Source organism: Alligator mississippiensis, chromosome 1 (assembly GCF_030867095.1).
Source record: "Alligator mississippiensis isolate rAllMis1 chromosome 1, rAllMis1, whole genome shotgun sequence".
Taxonomy (NCBI): domain Eukaryota; kingdom Metazoa; phylum Chordata; order Crocodylia; family Alligatoridae; genus Alligator; species Alligator mississippiensis.
Window position 1 is genome coordinate 186,878,456 of NC_081824.1, and position 22,356 is coordinate 186,900,811.

Here is a 22,356-nt window from a genome sequence, read left to right on the forward strand (position 1 = left end):
TGTTCACAGTGAATGTAGCCTGATTAAATATTTAATTTCAGAGGGTTGTGTGCTGATATAATGTAAGTTTAAAATTTACAGATGAAAATGTTGAAGTGACCTCCTGCGAGGTCTGTTATAAGTAAAGCTAGCTTGTTGTTTCCTCTGAAGAAGGTCAATAATTAGGGGAAATGGCATGGCAAATGCTACTGGATGAAATATTGCATATTTCTGACTTTCTGTTATTGCCTCCTTGTTTGAATCATTAACATTTGGCAGATTTGTTGCTGAGTTTGTTGTTCCCCTTTAAAACTTTGTGTTAACCTGGATATGTTGTTAGCTTGATCTTGCAGTTCTGCCATGACTTGCATTTCTTGCAGAGTATTTTACTTGAATTGCTGTAATTTTTGCTGAGCTTTTGCTTTGTCTTGTTGTATTTCTGTCTAAAAGGCTTCCCTCCCCCCCCACCTTGTTACATTTTCACTTTTGGCCTATTGTATTCTTCAAGCCACTTATTAGCTTCTTCTAGTTATTTTCCTGTTCAGTATGTACAATGTCTAATCAATAAGCTTCTTCACTTGCAGCAAGATTTCCACCTTTATTGTGCTTCCAACTTCTCTGATGCCCTGTGATGAGATTCTGCCTTGGCTAGTATGCTGTTGTCTAAATTTTCTGTGTTTCAGATCATTACACTGCCTTTAATTTTGATGTATTTGTATTTTACCCAGCTCTAGTCATGCTCTTTTTCCCTTGATCAGTTTAATTATTCTCTGTCCATGCAATGTTATACTTGTACTACTGCTGCAAATAGGAAATACTCATAGATAAACTATTATTTATAATCTCTGACCTCCAGTTCACTTCTGGGTATATTTTTTGATGCTAGTTTTTTTATAGGTTGGACTCTATATAGCTTTGAGGCCCCTTCTTTTTTCATGCTCTTCTCAAAAAGTTATAATTCCTATTATAAGAATATTTGGAGGCTCCATTTAGGAAGTAGGGACATTTTGTCAGTCACTGCATGATGCATAATAGGATAAACAATCATTATTCCAAGGATATTAGTCTGAAATCATAATAGATTTTTGATCAGACCAGTAATATATTTAAACATCAGTGTGTGGGCTTTGGACTTTGCATTTCTACTAAAATGCAGGTTCTTCTATGAATAGAGCATGAGCTCATTGACCTATAAGGTCATTACCACTTAAATCAGGCTTTCTCTGGGAAGATAGCTTATGTGTGAAAAATTATCTATCTTTTCCAGTCTCTTCTCCAGGTGGTAGAAGAAACCTTTTAATTCATTTCATAACGCTGGGTTAATGTGAATTGGTATTTTTTTGTGTTATGCTAGGTTTTTTATGATGAAGATGAAGATAAAACAAAAAACAATCACAAGTGCTATTTGAGAGATACCATACATTTGAGAAAAAAAGCTTTCTGATTTTGAGTCAAGGTTCAGGGGGAAAGAGGAAATTATACTGCGCTGTGTCAAGAATTTATATGCTTGTCCACAGCAGGAGGAAAGCAACAGATCTGTTGAGTATATTTGAGTAAAGATAAAGGGAAAAATAGAGTAGTAGTGGTTGGGGGAGAGGTGTTTATTGTCAAATTGGGGGCAAAATATGGCAAGCAAAGGATTAAATGAGATACAACTTGCAAGGGATAGTACAGATAAAACTGTTCTAGAAATATGTTAATTAGAAAAGAAAGACAAAGGCAATTGGGACTCTGGGGAGGATATTACTTAGGAAAGATGCAGAGAAGGCAGGAGCTATCCAATGACCATTTTACCCCAGTTTTCACAAAAATGAGAACAAAAGCTTGCAACACCAAAGCCAACACAATTAGCATAAAACAAGAAGAATGTTTGTAGGTCTTCGTAAGTAAAGAGTGCATTGGACAGCTTTTAAAAATGTGAATGATTCTAAGTTTTCATGGTCTGAGGATCTTTGTCCCAGATACTGAAGGATCTGAAAGAGGAAATCTTGAACCCTCTGGCAATAATATTTGTGAAATCATAAATGACAGGTGACATCTCAGAGAACAAGGGAAGGTCTAACATGCTGAATTAAAGAAGTGGGTTAAAAATAAAATTCAGCAATGATAAATGTAATTCCCTGCCCTGGTGCCATGCCAATGGAAAGAGAACAAAATGCACAAATACAGAATGGAAGATAACTGGCTAGCTCCAGGGTTGGCACCCTAGGGTCCACAGGCTGGAAGTGGCTCACCAAGTGATTTCATGTAGCCTGTGAAGCCTGGACATCAGTGGCAATTTGGCAGTAGGGGAAATAGGTGGCCAGGTTGTGAGTTCCTTGGTAGCAATTTAGTGGCAGGGGGAAGCAGTGGCATTTTGTGTCAGCCAGGTTGCAAGTGACACACCAAGATGCATTCACTCTGCTCAGCAGTCCAAAAAAATTGCCTATTCCTGGGATAGGCAGTAAAACTCCAGATCCTTCTAGACAGTTCATGGTGAATCATAGATTCAACGTAAATCAGCAATGTGGTGCTATGTCAAAAAAAAAGAAAGGAAGAAGGAAAATGCAATCTTGGCCTGCATTTTGTAGTATGCAAAACACAGGAAATGATCTTATCACTCCATTTGGTGTTGGTTAGATATTAGTTAGACCATGGTCCATAAAGCTGGGCTCCATACTGTAAGAAGAATGTAGATAAACTGGGGAGGATCAGAGGCAAGCAATAATGATGATGAAGGGAATGGAATAGAATGGAAACAATACAAGAAAAGGTTGAGACAGTTGTTATGTATAGTTTGAAAGAATAGAGAGATTAAGGGGGACACAATAGCAGATTTCAAATATTTGAAAGTCTGCCATAAAGGTAATGGAGATCAAATGTCCTTTAGCAGAACACAAAGCAATGCGTTTAAACTGCAGCAAAAATACCTGTATTAAATCTCAGGAAAGACTGTAAAAACTATAGGACAGTAGAACAAAATGTCTGGGAAGCTGTAGAATTTCCTTCATTGGAGGCTTTCAAGAAGAGACTGGATAGACATTTGTCTGGGGTGATTTAAGGATAGAGCATTCTTCCTCTGTACAGGTGCTTGGACTAGATGACTTGTGAGGTGCTTGCAAAACCCTGTGCTTCCTGACTCTGTAGTATGCCCAGGAGCAAAAATCTAGGAGTTAGGACTCCAGAGTTAAATACTTAGGCTTGCTTGGTAATTTTGGGAGAAAACATTTAAGTTTTTAATGAACGCATAGTATCCACAAAATTCTTGCCTCTTGTTTTAATTTTTGTGTTTCCGAATAAATGAATGCATATAATAAGCAAATATTGATGTTAGTTGGAGAATACCAAGATTTATTAAGTCTAGGGGGAAATATTAGTTTTGAGGGACAATAAACTTGGATTGTTACTGAAATAGATGAATCCACCATTATAAGTACTCCAAAAATTCACAAACAGCTAGGGTATAATTTCTGCTAATTATAGAAAACCTCTGCTGGTTTTTTTCATCCTTTTAAACAAAATTCTAAAGGTGTTATTGAGTTAAAGCTCTAGAAAACATTTTAACCACTTAGCACATTGGAATTACCATACTGCTTCAGACCTTCCATTCATCCAGGCTAGCGTCCTATCTTTTCAATAGCCAGTAGCAAGATACTTCAGAGGAAGATGTAAGGAATCCCACAGTAGGATATTAGATCGTATCATGCTGTCTCATAGACAATGTTTGTTTTAAGCCTGGAGCATGAGGTTTAATATTCCTACACAAGCTTTGTTGTTTAATTATAACAATGATGGATGTTCTTGAGGCATATATTTTTTATTCTTGTTAAGGTCTGGCTTCAATGATTTCTCATGGCAAATGTTTTACATTTTATTATAATCCTGCCTCACTCCTAATAGTCTTTTTCATATGCAGATCTCAAAGCTTTTTGTGAAGATGCCTTTCCTTTTGTTTGTATTCAATATCTTGCCTTTTAATCTTTTGCATTGTAAGACCTGCATCCACTTTCCGTAGACCCTTGAATATGCCTTTATCATCCCCCCTTATTTTTCTCATTGCTAAGGTAAACAATTACATTTGTCTTCAATACATCTGCATAGGAAATCCCATTCTGAAAAGGCAATCGCATCTACGTAAGTGTGCACAAAGTTCTATTACAAAAAAGTGATGCTGTTGGTCAGCGGTGCTATAGACATAGTTTCATCCACTTCTGAGGAAGTAAATAGTAAAACTCTGTTGACTCATTGCATGAGTCTTCTAATCATTAAGTCAATTTTATCTTTTATATTTTAGGTAAATTGACTTCTACAGAGTGTTGAGAGTCAATTATGTTTGTAATGCCTGGGTATATTCTAGTTTTACACTGACTATTCAAATGCAAAGTAAAGTTAATATTAAATGAATTACTGTGTTTTCAGGGAAAATTTGTGATGTACTTTGTAACTACACTGTATTTACAGAGTGCTGTATATATGCTGTCCCTCAACAGAAGAGACCTAGAAGTCATTACTTTTTTTCTGAGAATATTTGCCCATCTTCATCAGCTTTCAGATTTTTGTCTGATCTTTACACATCCTCTATTAGTTGGCCTAATCATTTGTTGGACCCACAAACTTTAATGGAGACTAAAATCCCACGGATAATACTGTATTATCCCCCATTTTACAGAAGGAAAAATGAAGGCACGTAGAAGTTAAATTACTGGATCAGCCCCACATTGTGTCTGTAATTGGATACAGAATCAAGGTCTCATTTTCAATGTCTTAATTTGACCACTGGGCATGGCTCCCTTCCTGAAAAAACATCACTCCATAAGTGGGGAAGAAAGTGCCACTAATCCATCAAATCTTATCAAATGACTCTAAACTTATCTTGGCTTTCTTTTCACCAAGGTTTGTTGTAAATCTTCCTAACTAGAAAGTAACAGGACTGGTGTCCTTGCTAAAAAGAGAAGATTGATTTACTGTATTCATAGAAAACCAGCCGCTTCCTATGGCTATGTAATAATGAATTCAAACTCTGTAGCTTTTACTCCTATGTGACACTTAAGAAGACCTTTAAGTTTGAAAAACAGAAACTTATCCAACATCTGTATAGAACAATGACATAAAAATATTTCAATACATACAATTCTCTTATTCTTCAAATACTCTAATTGATTGTTCACTGGGCTCAGTCAGCCAAAAGTAGAGAGAAACTTTGTACAGACATCATTAGTTTTTCTCCATTTAAAGATTAATCATGAAGAGCTCTGGCTCTTTAATTCTGTAATTTGTATATTTAATGGGCTGCTGCAGAATCTATGACAGTAATTAGCATAGCCTGAAAACTCATTAATACGCAACAACATGATTAATGCAGCATTAATGCAAACATGACTGAAGTTATTTGGGTTATGTAGTAAGAAGATTAAAGCTAAAATGTCCTGTTTGTTTTACCAGTAGTGGGTATAATGGAGTAGCAAATACATAAATAAATAAATAAATAAAAACAGGTATCAAATCAGTCATTTTAAAGAAAAAATGGAAATAACCAAATCTAACTCAAGGTAATTTTCTCTAGGTCCAAAATTTGAGGCTTGGACAAAATGCTACTCCCTCTCTCTCCTATCCTCATTCATTATCTGTATTTATGCTTGTTCAACCTTTTAATTTGACCTAGTTATTCTTTGGGTAGTTTGTGATATTAGGATTATATCAGAAACATCTTCAGATAATGCCATTCTTCACCTTTAACCAATATTATGTCATAGAACTCTGTGTAAAGGCTATAATCAAAGCAAATGGAAATTGTTTTCTCATTTGAGATGAGGTGCAAAAGACTATCACAAAAAATATATGCATATGACCATACCCTGGAATTGTAGTTTTCTCTTACTGCTTGAAACAAAAAACCAATGTGTAGATTCTTTTAAAATTAAAGCCATGTAGGGAAATGTTTTGCCTAATGAATATAAATATAACTACGTTTAAATGTCTTTATATATAGACATTTTAAAATATTTTGAAAACATTATGGTAATTGCAAAACTACAGATCTCTTCCATGTCCCACCCCCAAGGATAGAAAGCAAAGCTTCCAATTCTTCTTCCCGTTCAGAGACGGAAAGCAAAAGCAGTGATGCCATTACAAATTCCCCCACTAAAAATGACACCCCTCAGAGGATCCTGACAACTTCATCCAGGAATAAGTTTCCTTTGAGCCCTTTCCTTTTTTTCCTGATACGTCTGAACTAATCTTTCCTCTTATTTTGTTTGTGAGAAGATGACAGCCCAGGTTCTCTTTTCAGTAAAACTAGAGAAATAAATTCAGCTTCTTAGAAATCTTTCAAGGCAGATGACATTAGACCATGATCTGGGTAGTGTCATAAGAGGAAATACCTCTGCCAGAACAGAAGTATTACCCCTATTTAAAAAAAAAAAATGTCAGAAGATCAAAACTATTAGAAAATTTATGCAAACCACATTGCCAAGGCTATCAGAATGAATGGAAAATACTCTGGATAGGGCATTTCTCCCTACAAGTCTTGTTCAGCTTCAGAGACTCTTAAAACTGCTCAGAAATTACAGCTCGTGAAACACTCATATATGAATGATGGTAAGAAACCAAAAAAAATCCATATATATAGGTCCAGATACTCAGTTGGGATAACCTGGCAGAGCTGTGCTGATGAGTTGAAACTGTTAAGGGTCTGTTGCATGGTCCATAGACATTTTCTCTTAGTTAAGTTTAGCCTTTATCGTTGATAGTGAAAAATTGTGCTTTGCATATGTGTCTGGTTATAAAGCCATATACCTAGTGTATCCTTTTTCTAAAATTTTCTTTTGGTTGTTTGTTTGTTTGTTTGTTTTCATGAATTATTTAATTCTTATGTACTGTATTCTTTTTCAAGACCTTTTTCTTTCTATCCATTTTTGTTCAAGAGACCCATGAATGATGATTCAATGCAATTTATTTCCCCCCCCACCCCCAACCCCCTCTGGCAGACTTGTATGTACTCCCCTCTTATTTTTATTATTTTTGTAAATATTCTTCAAAATGAATGAAGTTTTAAGAAAAAATGCAGTGCTTTCCTGTATGCTAATGGAACTAGAATTCACCCTGTCACAAGCATGTGCATATAGTCAGACATGTAATTAGGAATGCCCAGCCATGAGATAGACAGATGACAGGAAGTTCTGTATGTGAGACTGCTCTAAACCTGGTTCTCTGTCTGTATGTCTTTTTATGGCGCTTCTTATCATACATAACTATAAAAACTTTATTTAAGCCTAACATGAAAAGCTAGAGCAAATCATAATAAAATAAAAATAAGAAAATGCTCATGTATTCAATATAACACCATTGAAATCAGTCAGGCTGAACAACTGTGACCTAACTGAAAGTAGAACTTGACTACTTGGATTTGGTTAAACATTTTGGAAAGGTTTTATGGATGTATGGAAGGCTTGATTTTAAGGTTAGAAATTTTGGCCTCATTGGGTGTGTCCCCATGAGCACTCGTGTTTAGGGGCATGAGTTCCCTGTGGGACAGAAAGTAGCGGCACATATTTGTGATGCTGCTATTTGTCCCTGGACACATCCCTGGACATGTGCTCTGACACATGGCAAATTGTCCCAGTTGGGGTAGGGGAGGCTGGCCCCAGCAGCATTATTTGGGATTCGGGGGCTTTCTGGGGCAGCAGTGGTGGTGATCCAGGTGCTTAGAGCCTGGCTGGCATCCAGAGCATGGCTCTGGCAAGCTAAGCTCCTTTTCCGGAGGTGCATACTGCTGCTGCATGTGCCACACCAATTTTTTTTTTTTAGTGGCATTTTTTTTGTCACCAGGATCTCCTGGTATCAAAAAACCCCACTGTGCTGCAAATTGGCAGCTCAGAGAAACATGTGCATGTGTGCCGCATGTGGTTTCTGGCGCCACAAACCGCATGTATACATTTGTGGAGACAAGCTTATTAGGTTTAAACTCCAGTGTAAAAAGTATAATTTGATTAAATCAAAATGTGGCTTGCAGAATGTGGCTTGGATTCTGTAAAGTACTTATGCACATGTTTAAATCCTATTGAACTGAAGACTGCAAAATGCTTCAGCTGTTATGTGTTCAATGGGTTTGCTGCACATCCACAGTTATTATGAGTTTACTTTTAATGCAGTGAAATGTGCATGTGTACATAGTAAACTGGGTAGGAAATTAAACAGAGTTTTGGTTAAGTGCAAAGAGAAATTATGCTGAAATTTGATGTGGTTCATAACTTCTTTGCTATGGTTTTGTAGTTGTCTGAACTTTAGGATCAACTTATGTTTCTGCAGTGTAAGTTGTGCTTTCCATAAATTCTTTTATTTCCATCTAGCATTAGAAATGTTAAGTAAGTTGCCAGGCTTTATCATTATTCTTCTTTTATCTTATTCCCGTGGGTTAGGATGGGTCCCAATTATGAAGCGCAGTTTGGCTGATGGTGTTCTCACTGACTGCATAAAAGTTAGAAATACAAATACAGTACTGTTCTTGGCACTCATGAAAAGGTCTTTTGATGACTAAAAGGCTTTCACACATTTGAAGTATATTTGCCTCTGAGTATGTAATGATGCTGAAAAGTTGCACCTGACAACTATTTTGGGTTAGATTATGTAGCTGTGACCCTAAGGAGATACATCATGGAAGTGTTAGCTGCCAAGTATAAGATTCAAACGTGGCTATAAATGTGATTTTTGTTTTGTTTTGTTTAAACAGCCTTTGTTTTGGTTTGGTTTTTGTTCAACTCCAGTAATTGTTTAACTTTGGAAAAAAGCCTGGAAACTATTAAGAAAAAGTGTTTTGATTTGATTTTTAATTTTGAAACAGCATGTGTTGTTTTTAAATTGAAGTACGTTGAGAAAAGCATTAAAGCAAAAAGGAACTGAAACGCTTTCATTTTCAGCCAGGTAGAATATTTTGTTCAAACTACTTTTGACTTTTCCTTTCATACGGAAAAACAAGCAAAAATGTCGTTTCGTGTGAATCTGAAACAAGCTGAGCTGTTCTGGGGGCTGCTATAATTTATGGCAGCCATGCACAGCTGCGTTTGGTTTGCTCCTCAGCTTGCAATACGTCAGCATGGTTTTCATTCTAGCTTGCTTTTTTCCTCCCCTGAACTGGCCTAGCAAAGCCCTATGCGAGGGAAATATGTGGGAGGGGGCGGGGAAGGGTTAGATGGGGAGACAAGTGAGCCATATGTATCCTCCTGGTGCTGTTATTCCCATGCATAAATACCTAGAGGAATTTCACTGACCCCTTCTTGGCTACATGAGACCTATGAATGGTGGAATCTTTGAGCATCTTTACACATTCTCTGGGGGCAGGGGTGGGGTTAGGTGCTTTAATTAAAGTGGCTCCGAGAGCTGCTGTAGTTAAAGCACCTGCAGCATTTTGGGTATTCAGCATCCCGCATTTCAAAATGGCAGTGGGGGCGCTTTAACTAAAACAAGCTTGTGAAATGAGCTTTAGTTAAAGCACCCCCACCACCATTTTGAAGTGTAGGGATGCTGAATACACAAAATGCACAAGCTGCTGGAGCATGCTAATTAGCACGCTCCAGGAGACTTGATTAATTCTGCCTACTCTGATGTGTTGTAATTACAGTGCATTGGAGCAGTGTCCCCACACGTCTACAGGGACCCTTTATGTTTAAGAAGGAAATCATAATTATAGCACACAACTGTATATAGGCCACTTCCCTGTGGCTGTTCTGCTTCTCCCCCAACATCTATATGGTGGACATAGTTGTGTCTCAGATCAATTGGCTGTTCCTGCTTCTCATTTGGAAGCCCAGAGAAACTATGTTGAATTACACCAGCCAATAATCTGGCCCCTAGATTTTAGTACAGGAGCATAAGCTAGGGTTTCATCATGGAGGTGCTGTTCAAAGAAAGCCTTTGTGCACATTCTTACCATTAAATGGAGGGCCTGATTCTGATAATATTAATAGTGTACCTACTGTAGGACATGTGAGGGGTTACACTTAGTTCAGCCTAATCAGGGTTGGGTCGATCTAAGTGCTGAACTGTACATACATTTGGGGAGTTTAGATAAGGCAAAAAATGGCCAACCTGATCTAACTTAGTGCACCTCAGGAGGTGCGTTAAGTTAGATTGGGTATAGGTTAGCCCAATCTACCAAAAGCTGAGCCAGTCTCCCCAGCCTTGGGACTGTACTTATTCTACCTCTCAATCCTTACTTGGGTTATTTTTAGCTCCCCAGTCCCTCCATCCCTGGAGACCACCTCTTGCAGTAGAACCACCAACCTCTACTATAGTTCTGTCTAATTCCACAATAATTAAAGGAATTCAAGAGAAACCTTGAACAAATTCATCTGTGGGTTACAACTATATAAAAGCATGGCAAGATTAAGCCATAGTCCAGCTCTAGAAGGAGAAACTCAGTAGTTCAGTGTATTGTGTGTGTGTGTCTACATGGGCATTAGATCTGGAAGTAGTTCATGAATGGCATATGCCCCCGGCAGCTGAGGGAGTATGGCTTTGCCAGAAGTGGTGGGAGTGTTTCAGCGGTGAGCAGGGAGCTCCCACAGACACCGCCGGCACTGTCAGTCCTGGGGGGGAGGACAAGCACTGACCATGGGTTGGTGATAACCCTCAGGCACTGCCGGCAGTGTCGGCAGTGGCTGGGGGCAATCATGGACTGCCTGCAGATGCCACCAGCAGTGCTGGCAGCAGTGTGGCAAGCAGTGACCGCCTGTAGGTGCCGCCAACAGTGTTGGTGGTGCCTTTTTGCAGGGAGTGCACCGCCATACCATACCACACCCCTGGAGCAGTTTACTAGTGAGTAAACTACTCACAAGTAAATGCTCCTGGGAAGGCCTCTACTTGTAGGGAGGCAGAAGCAGATTTGCTGCTAATGGAAGCAAACTGCTCTCACTTCCTGGGGCTCTGCAATGGGCCCTTGCTGCCACCAAGGGGAGCTCCAGACTCCTCCTGGATGCTAGCCCAGGGATTGGCGGGAGCACTGGGCCAGGTCTTCTGGCCAGGGCTGGGACATTGCTTACAGAGCTGGATGGGGAAAAGGCTCCCCAACCCCCACCAGCAGGGAGCTCCCAGCACCAGTTCCACACTTGCTGGGAGATAAGGATCTCCTGGCCCCCATTCCCTGATTCCAATCTCAGAGTGGGGGGCTTGGAGCTTCCTGCTGCTGGGGCAGGGGGACACAGTCCCCACCTGGGCTTCAGTGGCAGAGCCTACCCTAGCAGCAGGCAGCGTTTGAGGGCAGGGAACATTCTCCTGCCCCCTGGTGGCTGGCTGACTGGGAGTATATTTGTTCCTGTTCAGGCATCTATACAAGCACTACTGCGCAGTTAGTCATCATCACAAGTAAATTTGCTACTTGCATTTGCAGGTAGATGCATGTGTAGACACACAGGCTTATGGTACAGTAAACTATGCTACTTCACAGTAAAGCAGCTTGTGTAGATGCACCCTATGATTCTGAGTCCTGAGTAGTAAGGCATGGAAAGGGGCCAAGATACCAATGTATATCTGCTGTATTTTTTGGTGCCTAATCTCCTTTTACATGCTGCATCCAGATTCAAGTGAGGATGTTTACAAATAAGACAGCTACTACTTTGATCTTAGGTTTAAGTATTCTTGTATGGTTACTTAATTTATTGGATGTATATTTTTCTTCTATAAATATTGTGTCATCTTTCCTCATAGTTTGCAAGCACTATACAGGTGGTGGTTATTTGGTTCTCTTCCTGTTGAATATAACCTCAGAATTTGTAACCAGACTCGGTACTGGTATTGCCTGTCAGATAAACAGGGCTACAAGTAAAGTAAATCCTTTGGTTGCAATTCAAACTCCAGGTGTCTTAAATTATATTCAGATCAGATCATAGCCCATGGTTGGTCATGTTTTCAGTCCAAGGAGCAATAGCTTTCTGCTGTAAATCTGAACTGCAGTTTATTTGAGTGATAAATGAAATGTTATCGTAATTATAATATTGCTACTGGGTAAGCTGGTTGTAATTGAATAGGTATAGTATACATGAGGAAGTTAACAGGACATTTTAGAAATGCATGAGCTGTGACAGTGGTGACAATGGGGTAGGGTCTATCTTCTTTAAGAAATTTCTGTGAAAATTTTCTTTTAAAAAACAAGAAAACAAAAAGAAAAACCAAAACCCCAAAACTTTGTTCTTCGATGGAATGAAAGCAGCATTTTCAAGTGAAGAAATCCACCTTCTCTGTAGGATAAATTAACCTAGAGGTTCTGGCTTTCACGTGTGTTGTGGAAGATCCATATACAAGTGTTTGTTCTGCTTGATGAAGATAAGAGGCTTGAATTTGAGCTTCCCACCTGTCCCAGGTGTATGCCCTGACTACTAGACTGCTAGCTATCAGGGATATTTCTTTGTTTTTCTATTGAAACAGTTTAGCTTTGTAAAATTTTCCATTGGGCCAGATAGAATATGGGAGATCCATGCTCAAGTTACTAGTCTGAATCAGAAGGGAAAGAGGCTGGAACTTGGCTTTCACAGATCCTATATGAATATCCAAAGTATTCAAAGCTGGGTATTTTTTTTCCTCTCTGGTTTTGCCTCCACAAGCCATCGTGGAACTTTCCCAACAAATATATTGTTGCAACTTGCATGTTTTAATGCAGGGCTGTTTGGCTGAGGACATTGCATGGCTCACAGAAGCTCAGTCCCCCACACCATACAATTCCCCTCCTTTCCCCTCTGCAATGTGCACCATCGTGATTTCCACCCCCCACCACTGCAGTGAGCTGAAGTGATTTCCACCCCCTGTCCATGTAGTGCTGGAGTTGCTGCAGTGCCCCACCCCCTGGGGTGAAGGCAGGAAGCAGAAGGCAGAGAACAGTTGGGGGAGCGTGGAGATTTTGGCTGCTGTTGCAGCTGGAGTAATGTGGGGAGTGGGGACCAGATTATAGCCTGGGGGCTGTACATTAGCCCAGTGCCTTCCAACTTTCTTCTCAGCATGACCCCATTTATGGCCCCATTTCCTCAGCATGATACTATTTCCTCAGCATGGCTCCTCATTCCCAACCCAGAGTCTCCCCCCTCACTCTCCCAGGTGCCCCTCACTCCCCATCCACAGTCTCCTGGCCCTGCCAGTGTCCCTCACTCCCCACTCACAGCCCCCTGGCCATGCCAGTGCCTTTCATTCCCCAGCCACAGCTCCACCCCACTGCCCCATCCCTGCTGATGTCCCCCACTCATGAACCAAAGCCCCCTGCCCTGCTACCTGCTGGAGGGGGCCCCCAGCTGCCAGGTCTATGGGACCAAGGCTGGGGCTTACAGTCCTCTGCCCCCTCCAGCAGTGCAAGCCCTGGCTGCTGCCCTGCAACTAGAGCAGAGTGGGGAGCCTGACTCCCCTCTCCCCATGGGCAGCATGGCTGGAGCAGAGCCCATGGGGCAAGGAGGATGTAGGCTGCCCTCTACAGGCTTGTGGATCCCCACCCTGCTGCCCTCCCCCTGGGGCTTCTGCAGCTCAGCGGGTGAGACCCATCACAGAAGGTTGAGGAGGCTCAGTGCCACTGACCCCTACACTGGCTGTGTAACCATGGTGAGGTGAAAAGGAGAAAATCCTCATTTTTCCACAGTGACCAGAAAACCTGGGTCCCTGTAAAATCGGTCAACACTGTCAAGTGTCTTTGAGATGCCAATTTTTATCGTTGCAACCCCAAGATTGGGAACTGCTGGTTTAGAAGAAGCAAGGGTGTTTTGGGGGAGATTTTTTTCTGGGCCAACTGTATATTTGGAAGAGATTTTAGACAAGCTTTTAGGAATAATGTGCCCTTCCCCTACTCCTTTGGTTTACAAGGCAGTAGACCCATAGCTGTGCAGTTTGCTCAAGGGTGCTGCTGTTAACAACTAGTTCACTGTGCACACATGGTTGTAGATTATTTAAGCTGAGTTTTGTATGTCTGTATCCTAAGGTGGGAATTATCTCACATGCAGTATTTTCTTGTATTTTCCTCAGGATGTGTGAAAAAATCAACAAAACAGCTACTTTTGAGGCTATACAAATGCCTATACAAATATTTATTTAGAAATAGATTATTCAAAGTATTACAGTCTCATGGGAACTCATAAGGAACTATATTTTAGAAAGGCAAAACCCTTTCTACTCTATAATGGGCAGATGGGATGTGCAGACAGCTTAATGGGCTGGTAGTGAAGGAGAAGGTTTTATGTCTCTTCCTTGTTCCCTTCTCCTGTGGGACAGTTTTCACTCTGCCTCTGAAAATGACTATGACTTAATGTCCAGTTTTCCAACCTAGGACCAGGAACTAAAATGTATCAGGATACAATTAAAATCTAACACACTAGGAGAAGGGAGCCAGGCATGGCAGATTTTAGTGACTAATAGTGTATAACCAAGAGAAAATTATTAGTATATAACAACAACATTGTCAAAGCTGGTTGCTGAACTTTTTCCCAAAGAAACTCTAACACATTCTTTGTGAGAGGTCTTTGCTTATTTTTTTTCTGTTTCTCAAAAAATGTTGGTATCTTCTCACTTCTACTCCTTAGAAAAATTATTGCAATTTGCCAACATAACTGTTCATGAACCTTTTAAAATGGAATCTGTGCCATGGCTGGAGCTTCAGCAACATCAGCTGTGCACACTACACTGGGAACAAGTAGGCAGCTGTTTTTGGGCTAGAGGGAGATGTTTAGGGCTTGTCTGTCCCTCAAACTATCCCCTTGATTCAGCACAGGGATTCTTTTTCTTTCAAGTTTTATTTTATAAATATGAAACCAAAGCTCAGTTTGGAGGGGTGTGAGCATTGGGGAAATCGGGAGTTAGGCCTGTAACTTAATTCAGGTAAGATAGCTTTTGAATATGTAATTATTTTGGGGTGTTAATTTTGCACAATTTGTAATAATTATTTTAATATAATAATTTTCATTATCAAGGATGAATATCTTCATCTGTCAGTGCATTGTTATATTGTAGAAGAACTTGTAATGTGATTAAAATATGTGGGCAAAAGGAAATTACTTATGGGTAGAGGTAATTAACTAGCATTATCTAATATGAATATGCATTGGAGTTATGATTCTTTAATTTTTTGTAATACATTCTGTCTACAAGGAAAAGCTTTCATTACTACTGTACTTATTTTCTGGCTGGCATAAGAAGGGGAAAATGAATGTGAAGAGGTTGACTTGTTTGATACAGTTGGGTAAAACCCAATAAATTACTCTGTCCTTTATTAAGTACAGGGGATCACAAGAATATATCAATGTATTTGAATTAAGTAGAGATGGAAAATCACTAAAATGCTGCTGGAAATTGATGCTTGATTTGGAAAATGAATGATTGTACACAACATATAATAGAGGGTTGATATAACTTTCCTTCACTCTACCCTTTCACCACTTTCTTCCAGCTTGCACTATGCACTACTTGCACTTTCCCCCCAGCATCTCTAAGTGGAGAACTGCATGTTAAATAATAGACACATTGGCTAGGTACAGTAATTCATAAAGCCTGAGGTGGAATTAATCTAAGTTATACAGTTTTCAGTAACCAGCATAGATTCATAGAGTCATAGATGTTAGGGTTGGAAGGGACCTCAATAGATCATCGAGTCCGACCCCCTGCGTAGGCAGGAAAGAGTGCTGGGTTTAGATGACCCCAGCTAGATACTTATCTAACCTCCTCTTGAAGACACCCAGAGTAGGGGAGAGCACCACCTCCCTTAGGAGCCCATTCCAGACCCTGGCTACTCGAACTGTGAAGAAGTTCTTCCTAATGTCCAGTCTAAATCTGTTCTCTGCTAGCTTATGGCCATTATTTCTTGTAACCCCTGTCACAACCCAAGTTGTGAGTTTTTGTTTTGTGTGCTTCGGCACAGCTAAATTGCTCCCCGCTAAATTGTTCCCACCAAATTGCAGCTTCTTTGCACGGTGGAGTTTTCTGCTGCAACAGAGAACCCCAGGTGCAAAAGAAGTTCCCGCCAATTCATAGCTTTCTTTGCAGTGTGCATTTCTAAGTTGCAGCACGGTGATGCACGTTGCAAAGAGTTCCCGCCATTTGTATTCTAATTCGAGCCCCATTATTGGTTTACGTTAAATTATTCACACGTGGCAGCTAGCGATTGGCCTGCTAGCTGTATAAAAGGCTTGTGTGGTTTCCGCCCTAGTTGGAGGACTCCACGAACACCAGGAGAAGGAGACTTCGCGCTGTGTGAAGATCTCTAAGCGCTGCGGATCCTCACGGACCCAACGCATTCTAAGCAGGCAACAGAGGTCTGATCAGCTCTAGCCTCTCCCCGTCGCCATACGATCCTAGACGTATCCTTCCCTGCGCGCCAAAGAGACGGATCCACGGAGCCTAGCAAACTTCGTGTGAGTGAGTGTATTCAGAGCTCTTTACCGGACGGATTTTCTCCGGTTGGTCCGACAGGCTTGCGGTTTAGAGCCTCCAACCGGATGGGCTAGAAGAGTGTTCCCGGAGGAACTCTAGTCCGCCTCTCTTCTTTTCTATCTGCAACTGTAACTCAAGCAAGTTCTCAGCCTGCACCGCGACCATCTCGGTGTAAGTAAACAATCTTAAAATCAACCGTTACGTGTCTGTGCCTAATTCTAGCTCGGCGACCTCCCTCTCCGACCCGGCCTGCCCGGGCTGCTGGGCACAGCCCATGTGCAGAGCGACGAAAGCGACCTGGGGTCAGACCCGGCGCGCACAACCCCAAGGGGCGCCTTGGTGAGTAAAGCCTCACCAATTCCCTTCTGTGCCCCCATGATGAACTTATAGGCAGCAACAAGGTCGCTTCTCGACCTTCTCTTGCGGAGGCTGAAGAGGTCCAGGTGCCCTAGTCTCTCCTCATAGGGCTTGGCCTGCAAGCCCTTAACCATACCAGTGGCCCTTCTCTGGACCCTCTCCAGGTTATCCACATCCCTCTTGAAGTGTAGCGCCCAAAACTGCACACAGTATTCCAACTGCGGTCTGGCCAGCACCCGATAGAGGGGAAGTATCACCTCCTTGGTTCTGTCCGTCATGCATCTGCTGATGCATGATAAAGTGCCATTAGCTTTTCTGATGGCTTCATCACACTGCTGACTCATGTTCATCTTGGAGTCCACTAGGACTCCAAGATCCCTTTCTTCTTCCGTGCCTCCAAGCAGGTCATTCCCTAGGCAGTAGGTATGCTGGACATTTTTCCTCCCTAGGTGCAGCACTTTGCATTTCTCCTTGTTGAACTGCATTCTGTTGTTTTCTGCCCATATGTCCAACCTGTCCAGGTCTGCTTATAGTTGTTCCCTGCCCTCCGGTGTGTCCACTTCTCCCCACAGTTTTGTGTCATCCGCAAACTTGGACAGAGTACACTTCACTCCCTCATCCAAGTCGCTGATGAAGACATTGAAGAGTATCGGTCCAAGGACCGAGCCCTGTGGGACCCCACTGCCCACTCCCTTCCAGGTCAATACCGACCCATCCACTACGACTCTCTGGGTACAACCCTCTAGCCAGTTCGCCACCCACTGGACCGTGTAGTCATCCAAGTCACAGCCTCTTAACTTGTTCACCAGTATGGGGTGAGATACTGTAACAAAGGCCTTCCTGAAGTCTAAGTAAACGACATAAACCCCAACTCCTCCATCCAGGAGTTTTGTAACCTGGTCATAAAAAGAGACTAGATTAGTCAGGCATGATCTACCTGCTATGAACCCATGCTGGTTTCCCCTCAGCATAATTTTTCTTGCCAGGCTTTTGCAAATGTGAGCCTTGATAATTTTTTTAAAGACTTTGCCAAGGGTGGAGGTGAGACTGACTGGCCTATAGTTGCCTGGGTCCTCCTTCCTCCCCTTCTTGAAAATGGGGACCACATTGGCCCTTTTCTAGTCCTCTGGGACCTGGCCCGTGCACCACAAGTGTTCAAATATTCCCGTCAGCAGCTGTGCAATGACATCAGCCAGTGCCTTCAGTACCCTCAGATGGAGCTCATCCGGGCCTGCCGACTTAAACAGATCCAGCTCCTCCAAGTGCCTCTGCACCATCTCAGGGTCTACGCTTGGTAGTCTGGCGCCTTGCTGCTGCTTCTCTACAATCCCAGTGAGAACCTTGTCTTGCCCCTTGCTTAGGAACACTGAGGCAAAGATCTCATTGAGGAGTTCAGCCTTGTCCCTCCTGTCCATCACCAATTGCTTCTGCCCATTTAGTAGGGGTCCTATTCCATCCTGGGCCTTTCTTTTACTCCCTATATATCTAAAAAACAATCTTTTGTTATCCTTAACTTGGGATGCTATCCTCAGCTCCATGGTAGCTTTGGCCTGTCTAACTGCCTCCCTATAAGCGCGAGCAGAGGAGGTATACTCCTCTTTAGTAATCTCTCCCCATTTCCACTTTTTATATGCCCCCCTTTTAGCCTGTAGACTGCTCTGGATTTCTCTGGTCAGCCAAGGAAGCCTCTTGGCCCCTTTCTCCCTTTTTCCCCACATCGGGATCATCTCCCTCTGTGCCCGAAGGATCATTTCCTTAAGGCACAGCCACCCTTCCTGGGCTCCCAACTCCTTAAAACTCTTACTCTGCAGTGCGTCCTTGACTAAACGCCTGAGTTCATTGAAATCAGCTTTCCTAAAGTCTAGGACTTTCACCCTACTAGTTACCTTACCCACTCAATGTCTTATGGTGAATTCTATTATTTGGTGATCACTGTCAACCAGGTGACCACCGATCTGTAGGTCTCCTACCATGTCATCCCCTGTTGCCAATACCAGGTCCAGTAAAGCATTCCCCCTAGTGGGACCATGTACCTCCTGCGTCATAGTTTAGATTGGTAGTGAACAGAATACACATCCACCCTTTCGGGGGGAGGGGGGGAGGAGAGGGGAGGCCGGGAAATCTTACACCAGATTCCGCCATTTTAAACTACTTCATGTGTGCTGAACTTCTGTTCTATTACGGGTTTAGACTGGTTTCCAATCACTTATACCAGTAAGAGTGTAATGTCCGTATCTGGCCATTCAGAGGAATTCTAGATAAAGTGAGCAATGGAAGGTTGGTCTGGTCCCAGATAATTTTTTCCATAAAAAAAACTAAAGAAGGAAAGCCATGCTTTGGCGGGAATTTTTTTGCCTGCATATGCACTGGTTTTTCACAGTGCTGATCAGATGTTGGAATTGTAATAATAATGAAAGAAAGAAAGCTGAAAAAAGGGCAAGAGAGAAATAAGAATTTGCAAATTAAATCAAAGATTGTAAATAAACCACTTAGCTTAATAAAGAAGAAGCACACAGAGAAGATGGGCAACCCACAACTTTATTAATTTAAGAAAGATATAGGTTGTACTTCAGTCGTACCAGGCATTGTGGAAGAGCCAAGAATATTGATATTTATGCTAATGCAAAAAAACAAGGTCTTCTGGTCTCGTAGGAGATTCATACAGCTTACTTAAATATCTGATCAATCCTCTTTATGCTGTGCAAAGTCCACAAGTAATATTCCAGTATGACCAGATTCAGCTTGAATTCTATGCTAGGGTTTACATTAGGATCTAGTCTCACTGTCCCAGTTTTCTGTACCCTAAATGGTGTCCCAAGGTATTGGCACTCAGTCTAATTTCTCAGTGAGCACTGTTGGTGTTTTGGGAAAAGTAAACAAAACCCTTGGTACCAATTTTAGGTGGACCTTCCCAAAGGGTGCTTACACAGATTCAGTTGTTGTTACTCCCAGTAATCCTAGCTGAAAATTTGGAGTAGTTGGGCCCTGTATGGTGGTGGTGGTGGCACTAAAGTCATACAAACAAGTATGTCTGTGTTTAGTTGGTAAATAACATGAAGAAACATAAGGCTTGGGAGGGAGAAATTACTCTGACCACATAGGTCTAGTCATAACACTGCCCACTACCCTTCCATCTTCTTGCTGGCTTCATGTGGCCCTGTAGGAGATCCATCTCTGGTTAGGAAGAATTAGAACTCCTTCTTTGTCACACAACCAGGGCTCTAACCTGGGCTCTGTGAGGCCTCTGGTGAGGAATGAGGGCTAGGTCATGTTTGAGTTGTTTTCTGTGAGAATAGTACTTACTTGGGTGAGTTGCCTTTGGTATGGCTCATTTGAGGCCCAGGGACACTCTCTTATGCAGTATGGATTTCTTATTGTACATTTATACAAACACAACTGAAAATTCTAAGAAACATTCTTAGTGCTTAAGAAATAAATATTGCATCCCTTAAGCTTCTTGCACTTCATAGTTTTTCTTGTGCCCGTAAAATGGTCTTTGTTCCATATATCTCACAAGTTGAGAAGGATGGTATTGCGACATTGTAATAACCATTTAATGTTAATGGGTAAACTTTGGTGGCTTCTTAGGTGCCAGCTGCCTTTCCATATATGTATTCCAGTATGTATCAAGCCACTGAAGTAGCTCATTGCCTTGATACTTCATTTGGAATTAAAAGTTCATAAAATAAAATACATTTTATTCTTATGCAATATGTTTATGATATTTTATTTGAAGAAACTGAGAAGAAGGATGAGTAGAGAGTAATCTAAGATGTCCTTATGTTTAAAATAAAGTTCTTGGTTCTTTAAATTATCTCTAAAAGTATTTTCAAAATTTGTTAAAACTTTAGGAAATGCAAGTTCTTCTTCCATACACTTTTAAAAACCCTAAATAGAATTATACATCTTTTAGGAACCATGAATCTATTAGTATGCACAACAACTCTCTGTGTTTAGTTGGTAAATATCATTCTTATCTGAAAATGGGAATAACATTAAGGCTAAAGTTGAAAGCCACACACTGGGTGTGTCTACATGAGATGCTTTCCTGCACAGTATCTTAGTCTACTGCACATCAAAGCATCACTGTCTACACATGCTCACATTTACTGTACAGTAAATTAGTCTACCACGCAGTTAGCAACTACCTGTAAATACAAATAGTAGACTAACTGTGCAGTAGATACTGGACAGTAACACTCATGTAGACTCTGGCTGCCCTCTGGCTGCCCTAGAAAGCAGGGGGCCACAGGGGATAGAGAGCTCTCTTTCCCTCGTCCTGGTTCTGCTTAGTTCCTTGGCTTGCCCCAGGAGCTGGGAGCTGATTAGCTTCAGGACTAAGGAGCTCTCTGCCTCCTGTCCTGGCTCCAAGGAGGCTGCTCACGGGAGTCCTGGCACCCATGGAGCTGGCTGCTCTGAGGGACAGGTGAGGGCTGGATTCCCAGGCCCTGCCTGCTACATGGAGCAGCCAGCTCAGTGTGGCATGGAGCTGCTCCAGGGGATAGGCAAGGGCTGGATTCTCAGTGCCCACTTGCTCCCAGAGCAGCTGGCTCTATGCCAAGAAGGGCAGGTGCCGGTGAGTCCTGTGGCCCCACCCCACCAGCAGGAGGCTCACCCCCAGCTGTCCCACACCCCAGACAGCTCCCAGCAACCCCCTGCCAGGCAGGGAAGTCTTGTCCAGCAGGGGGCTTACAACTGGATGAGCAAAGGATCAGGAGCATTCTGCTTGCTGCAATGGCAGCTCTCTTCTAGCCCCACATACATCAGGTCCCATCCCAATGTGCATAGGGCCAGGAGACAGCTGCCACTGCAGCCAGCAGAGTTCTCCTTGCCCTGTGCCCACTGGGACCACCCCATGTCTCTTGCCAGTCCCCAGGCTAGCCTGGTCCCTGTACCAGGCTGCTCCCATTGGGAGAAAATCTGTTCCTAAGAAGAAGCACATGTAGACATGCTCCTGAGTAGGCTTACTGTGCAGTATTTTTATTGCATAGTAAGTGTACATCAAATTAATAACACATGTAGATGTGCCCACTGAGTCAGTTGTACAACTAGTTTTAGACCTCCTCTATTTTGGCTTCTATCCTGTTCTTGTCCACTTACAAGAGACTGTCACATTTTTCAATTATGTTTCCTTAAGAAAGAGATCCCTTAGCTATATAAAGTCAGACTTTGCAAGTGTGTTCTGCATGAGTAATCCTTTACTGTACAGGTTGTGCCATTGATTTTCAGAGGAGATTTTCATGAAGTAAGCTTCTACACAAACTGGAAGAAGTAGTGGGATCTAGCCCCTAATGACTGCAATGTGCTTTCAGTTATCCGGATTCCATACTAGGACTTTGATCTGCTGTGTTTTCTTGTTGAGCATACCTTTCAGTTTCCAATTAGACTGCATTATCTTCAAGAATCTATAATCAGTATTACATATATGCCTACTTCTCCAATTAGGTATTAAAGTGAGCTTTAGAACCAAGGAAGCTGATGGCCTGATTCTTTTCTCTGCATCACCTGGGAATCAAGAGGAATACATTGCACTTCAGTTGCGGGATGGACGTCCTTATTTTCTTTTTGATCCACAGGTATAGTAAATAGCAAGATCAAATATGAAATAGCAGATACAGATACTTTGTACGGCACTCAAGGTATTTTGTACATTTA

General features: G+C 41.9%; 1 protein-coding gene across 1 annotated transcript in view; it reads left to right on the plus strand.

Moving 5' to 3' along the window:
• USH2A (usherin) overlaps positions 1 to 22,356 on the plus strand; it is a 642,051-nt gene that overhangs the window by 203,277 nt on the left and 416,418 nt on the right. Inside the window, exon 21 of the mRNA XM_059717779.1 lies at positions 22,147 to 22,277. Within this exon, the coding sequence (XP_059573762.1) occupies positions 22,147 to 22,277 (131 nt within the window). The remainder of the gene's footprint in view (positions 1 to 22,146; positions 22,278 to 22,356) is intronic.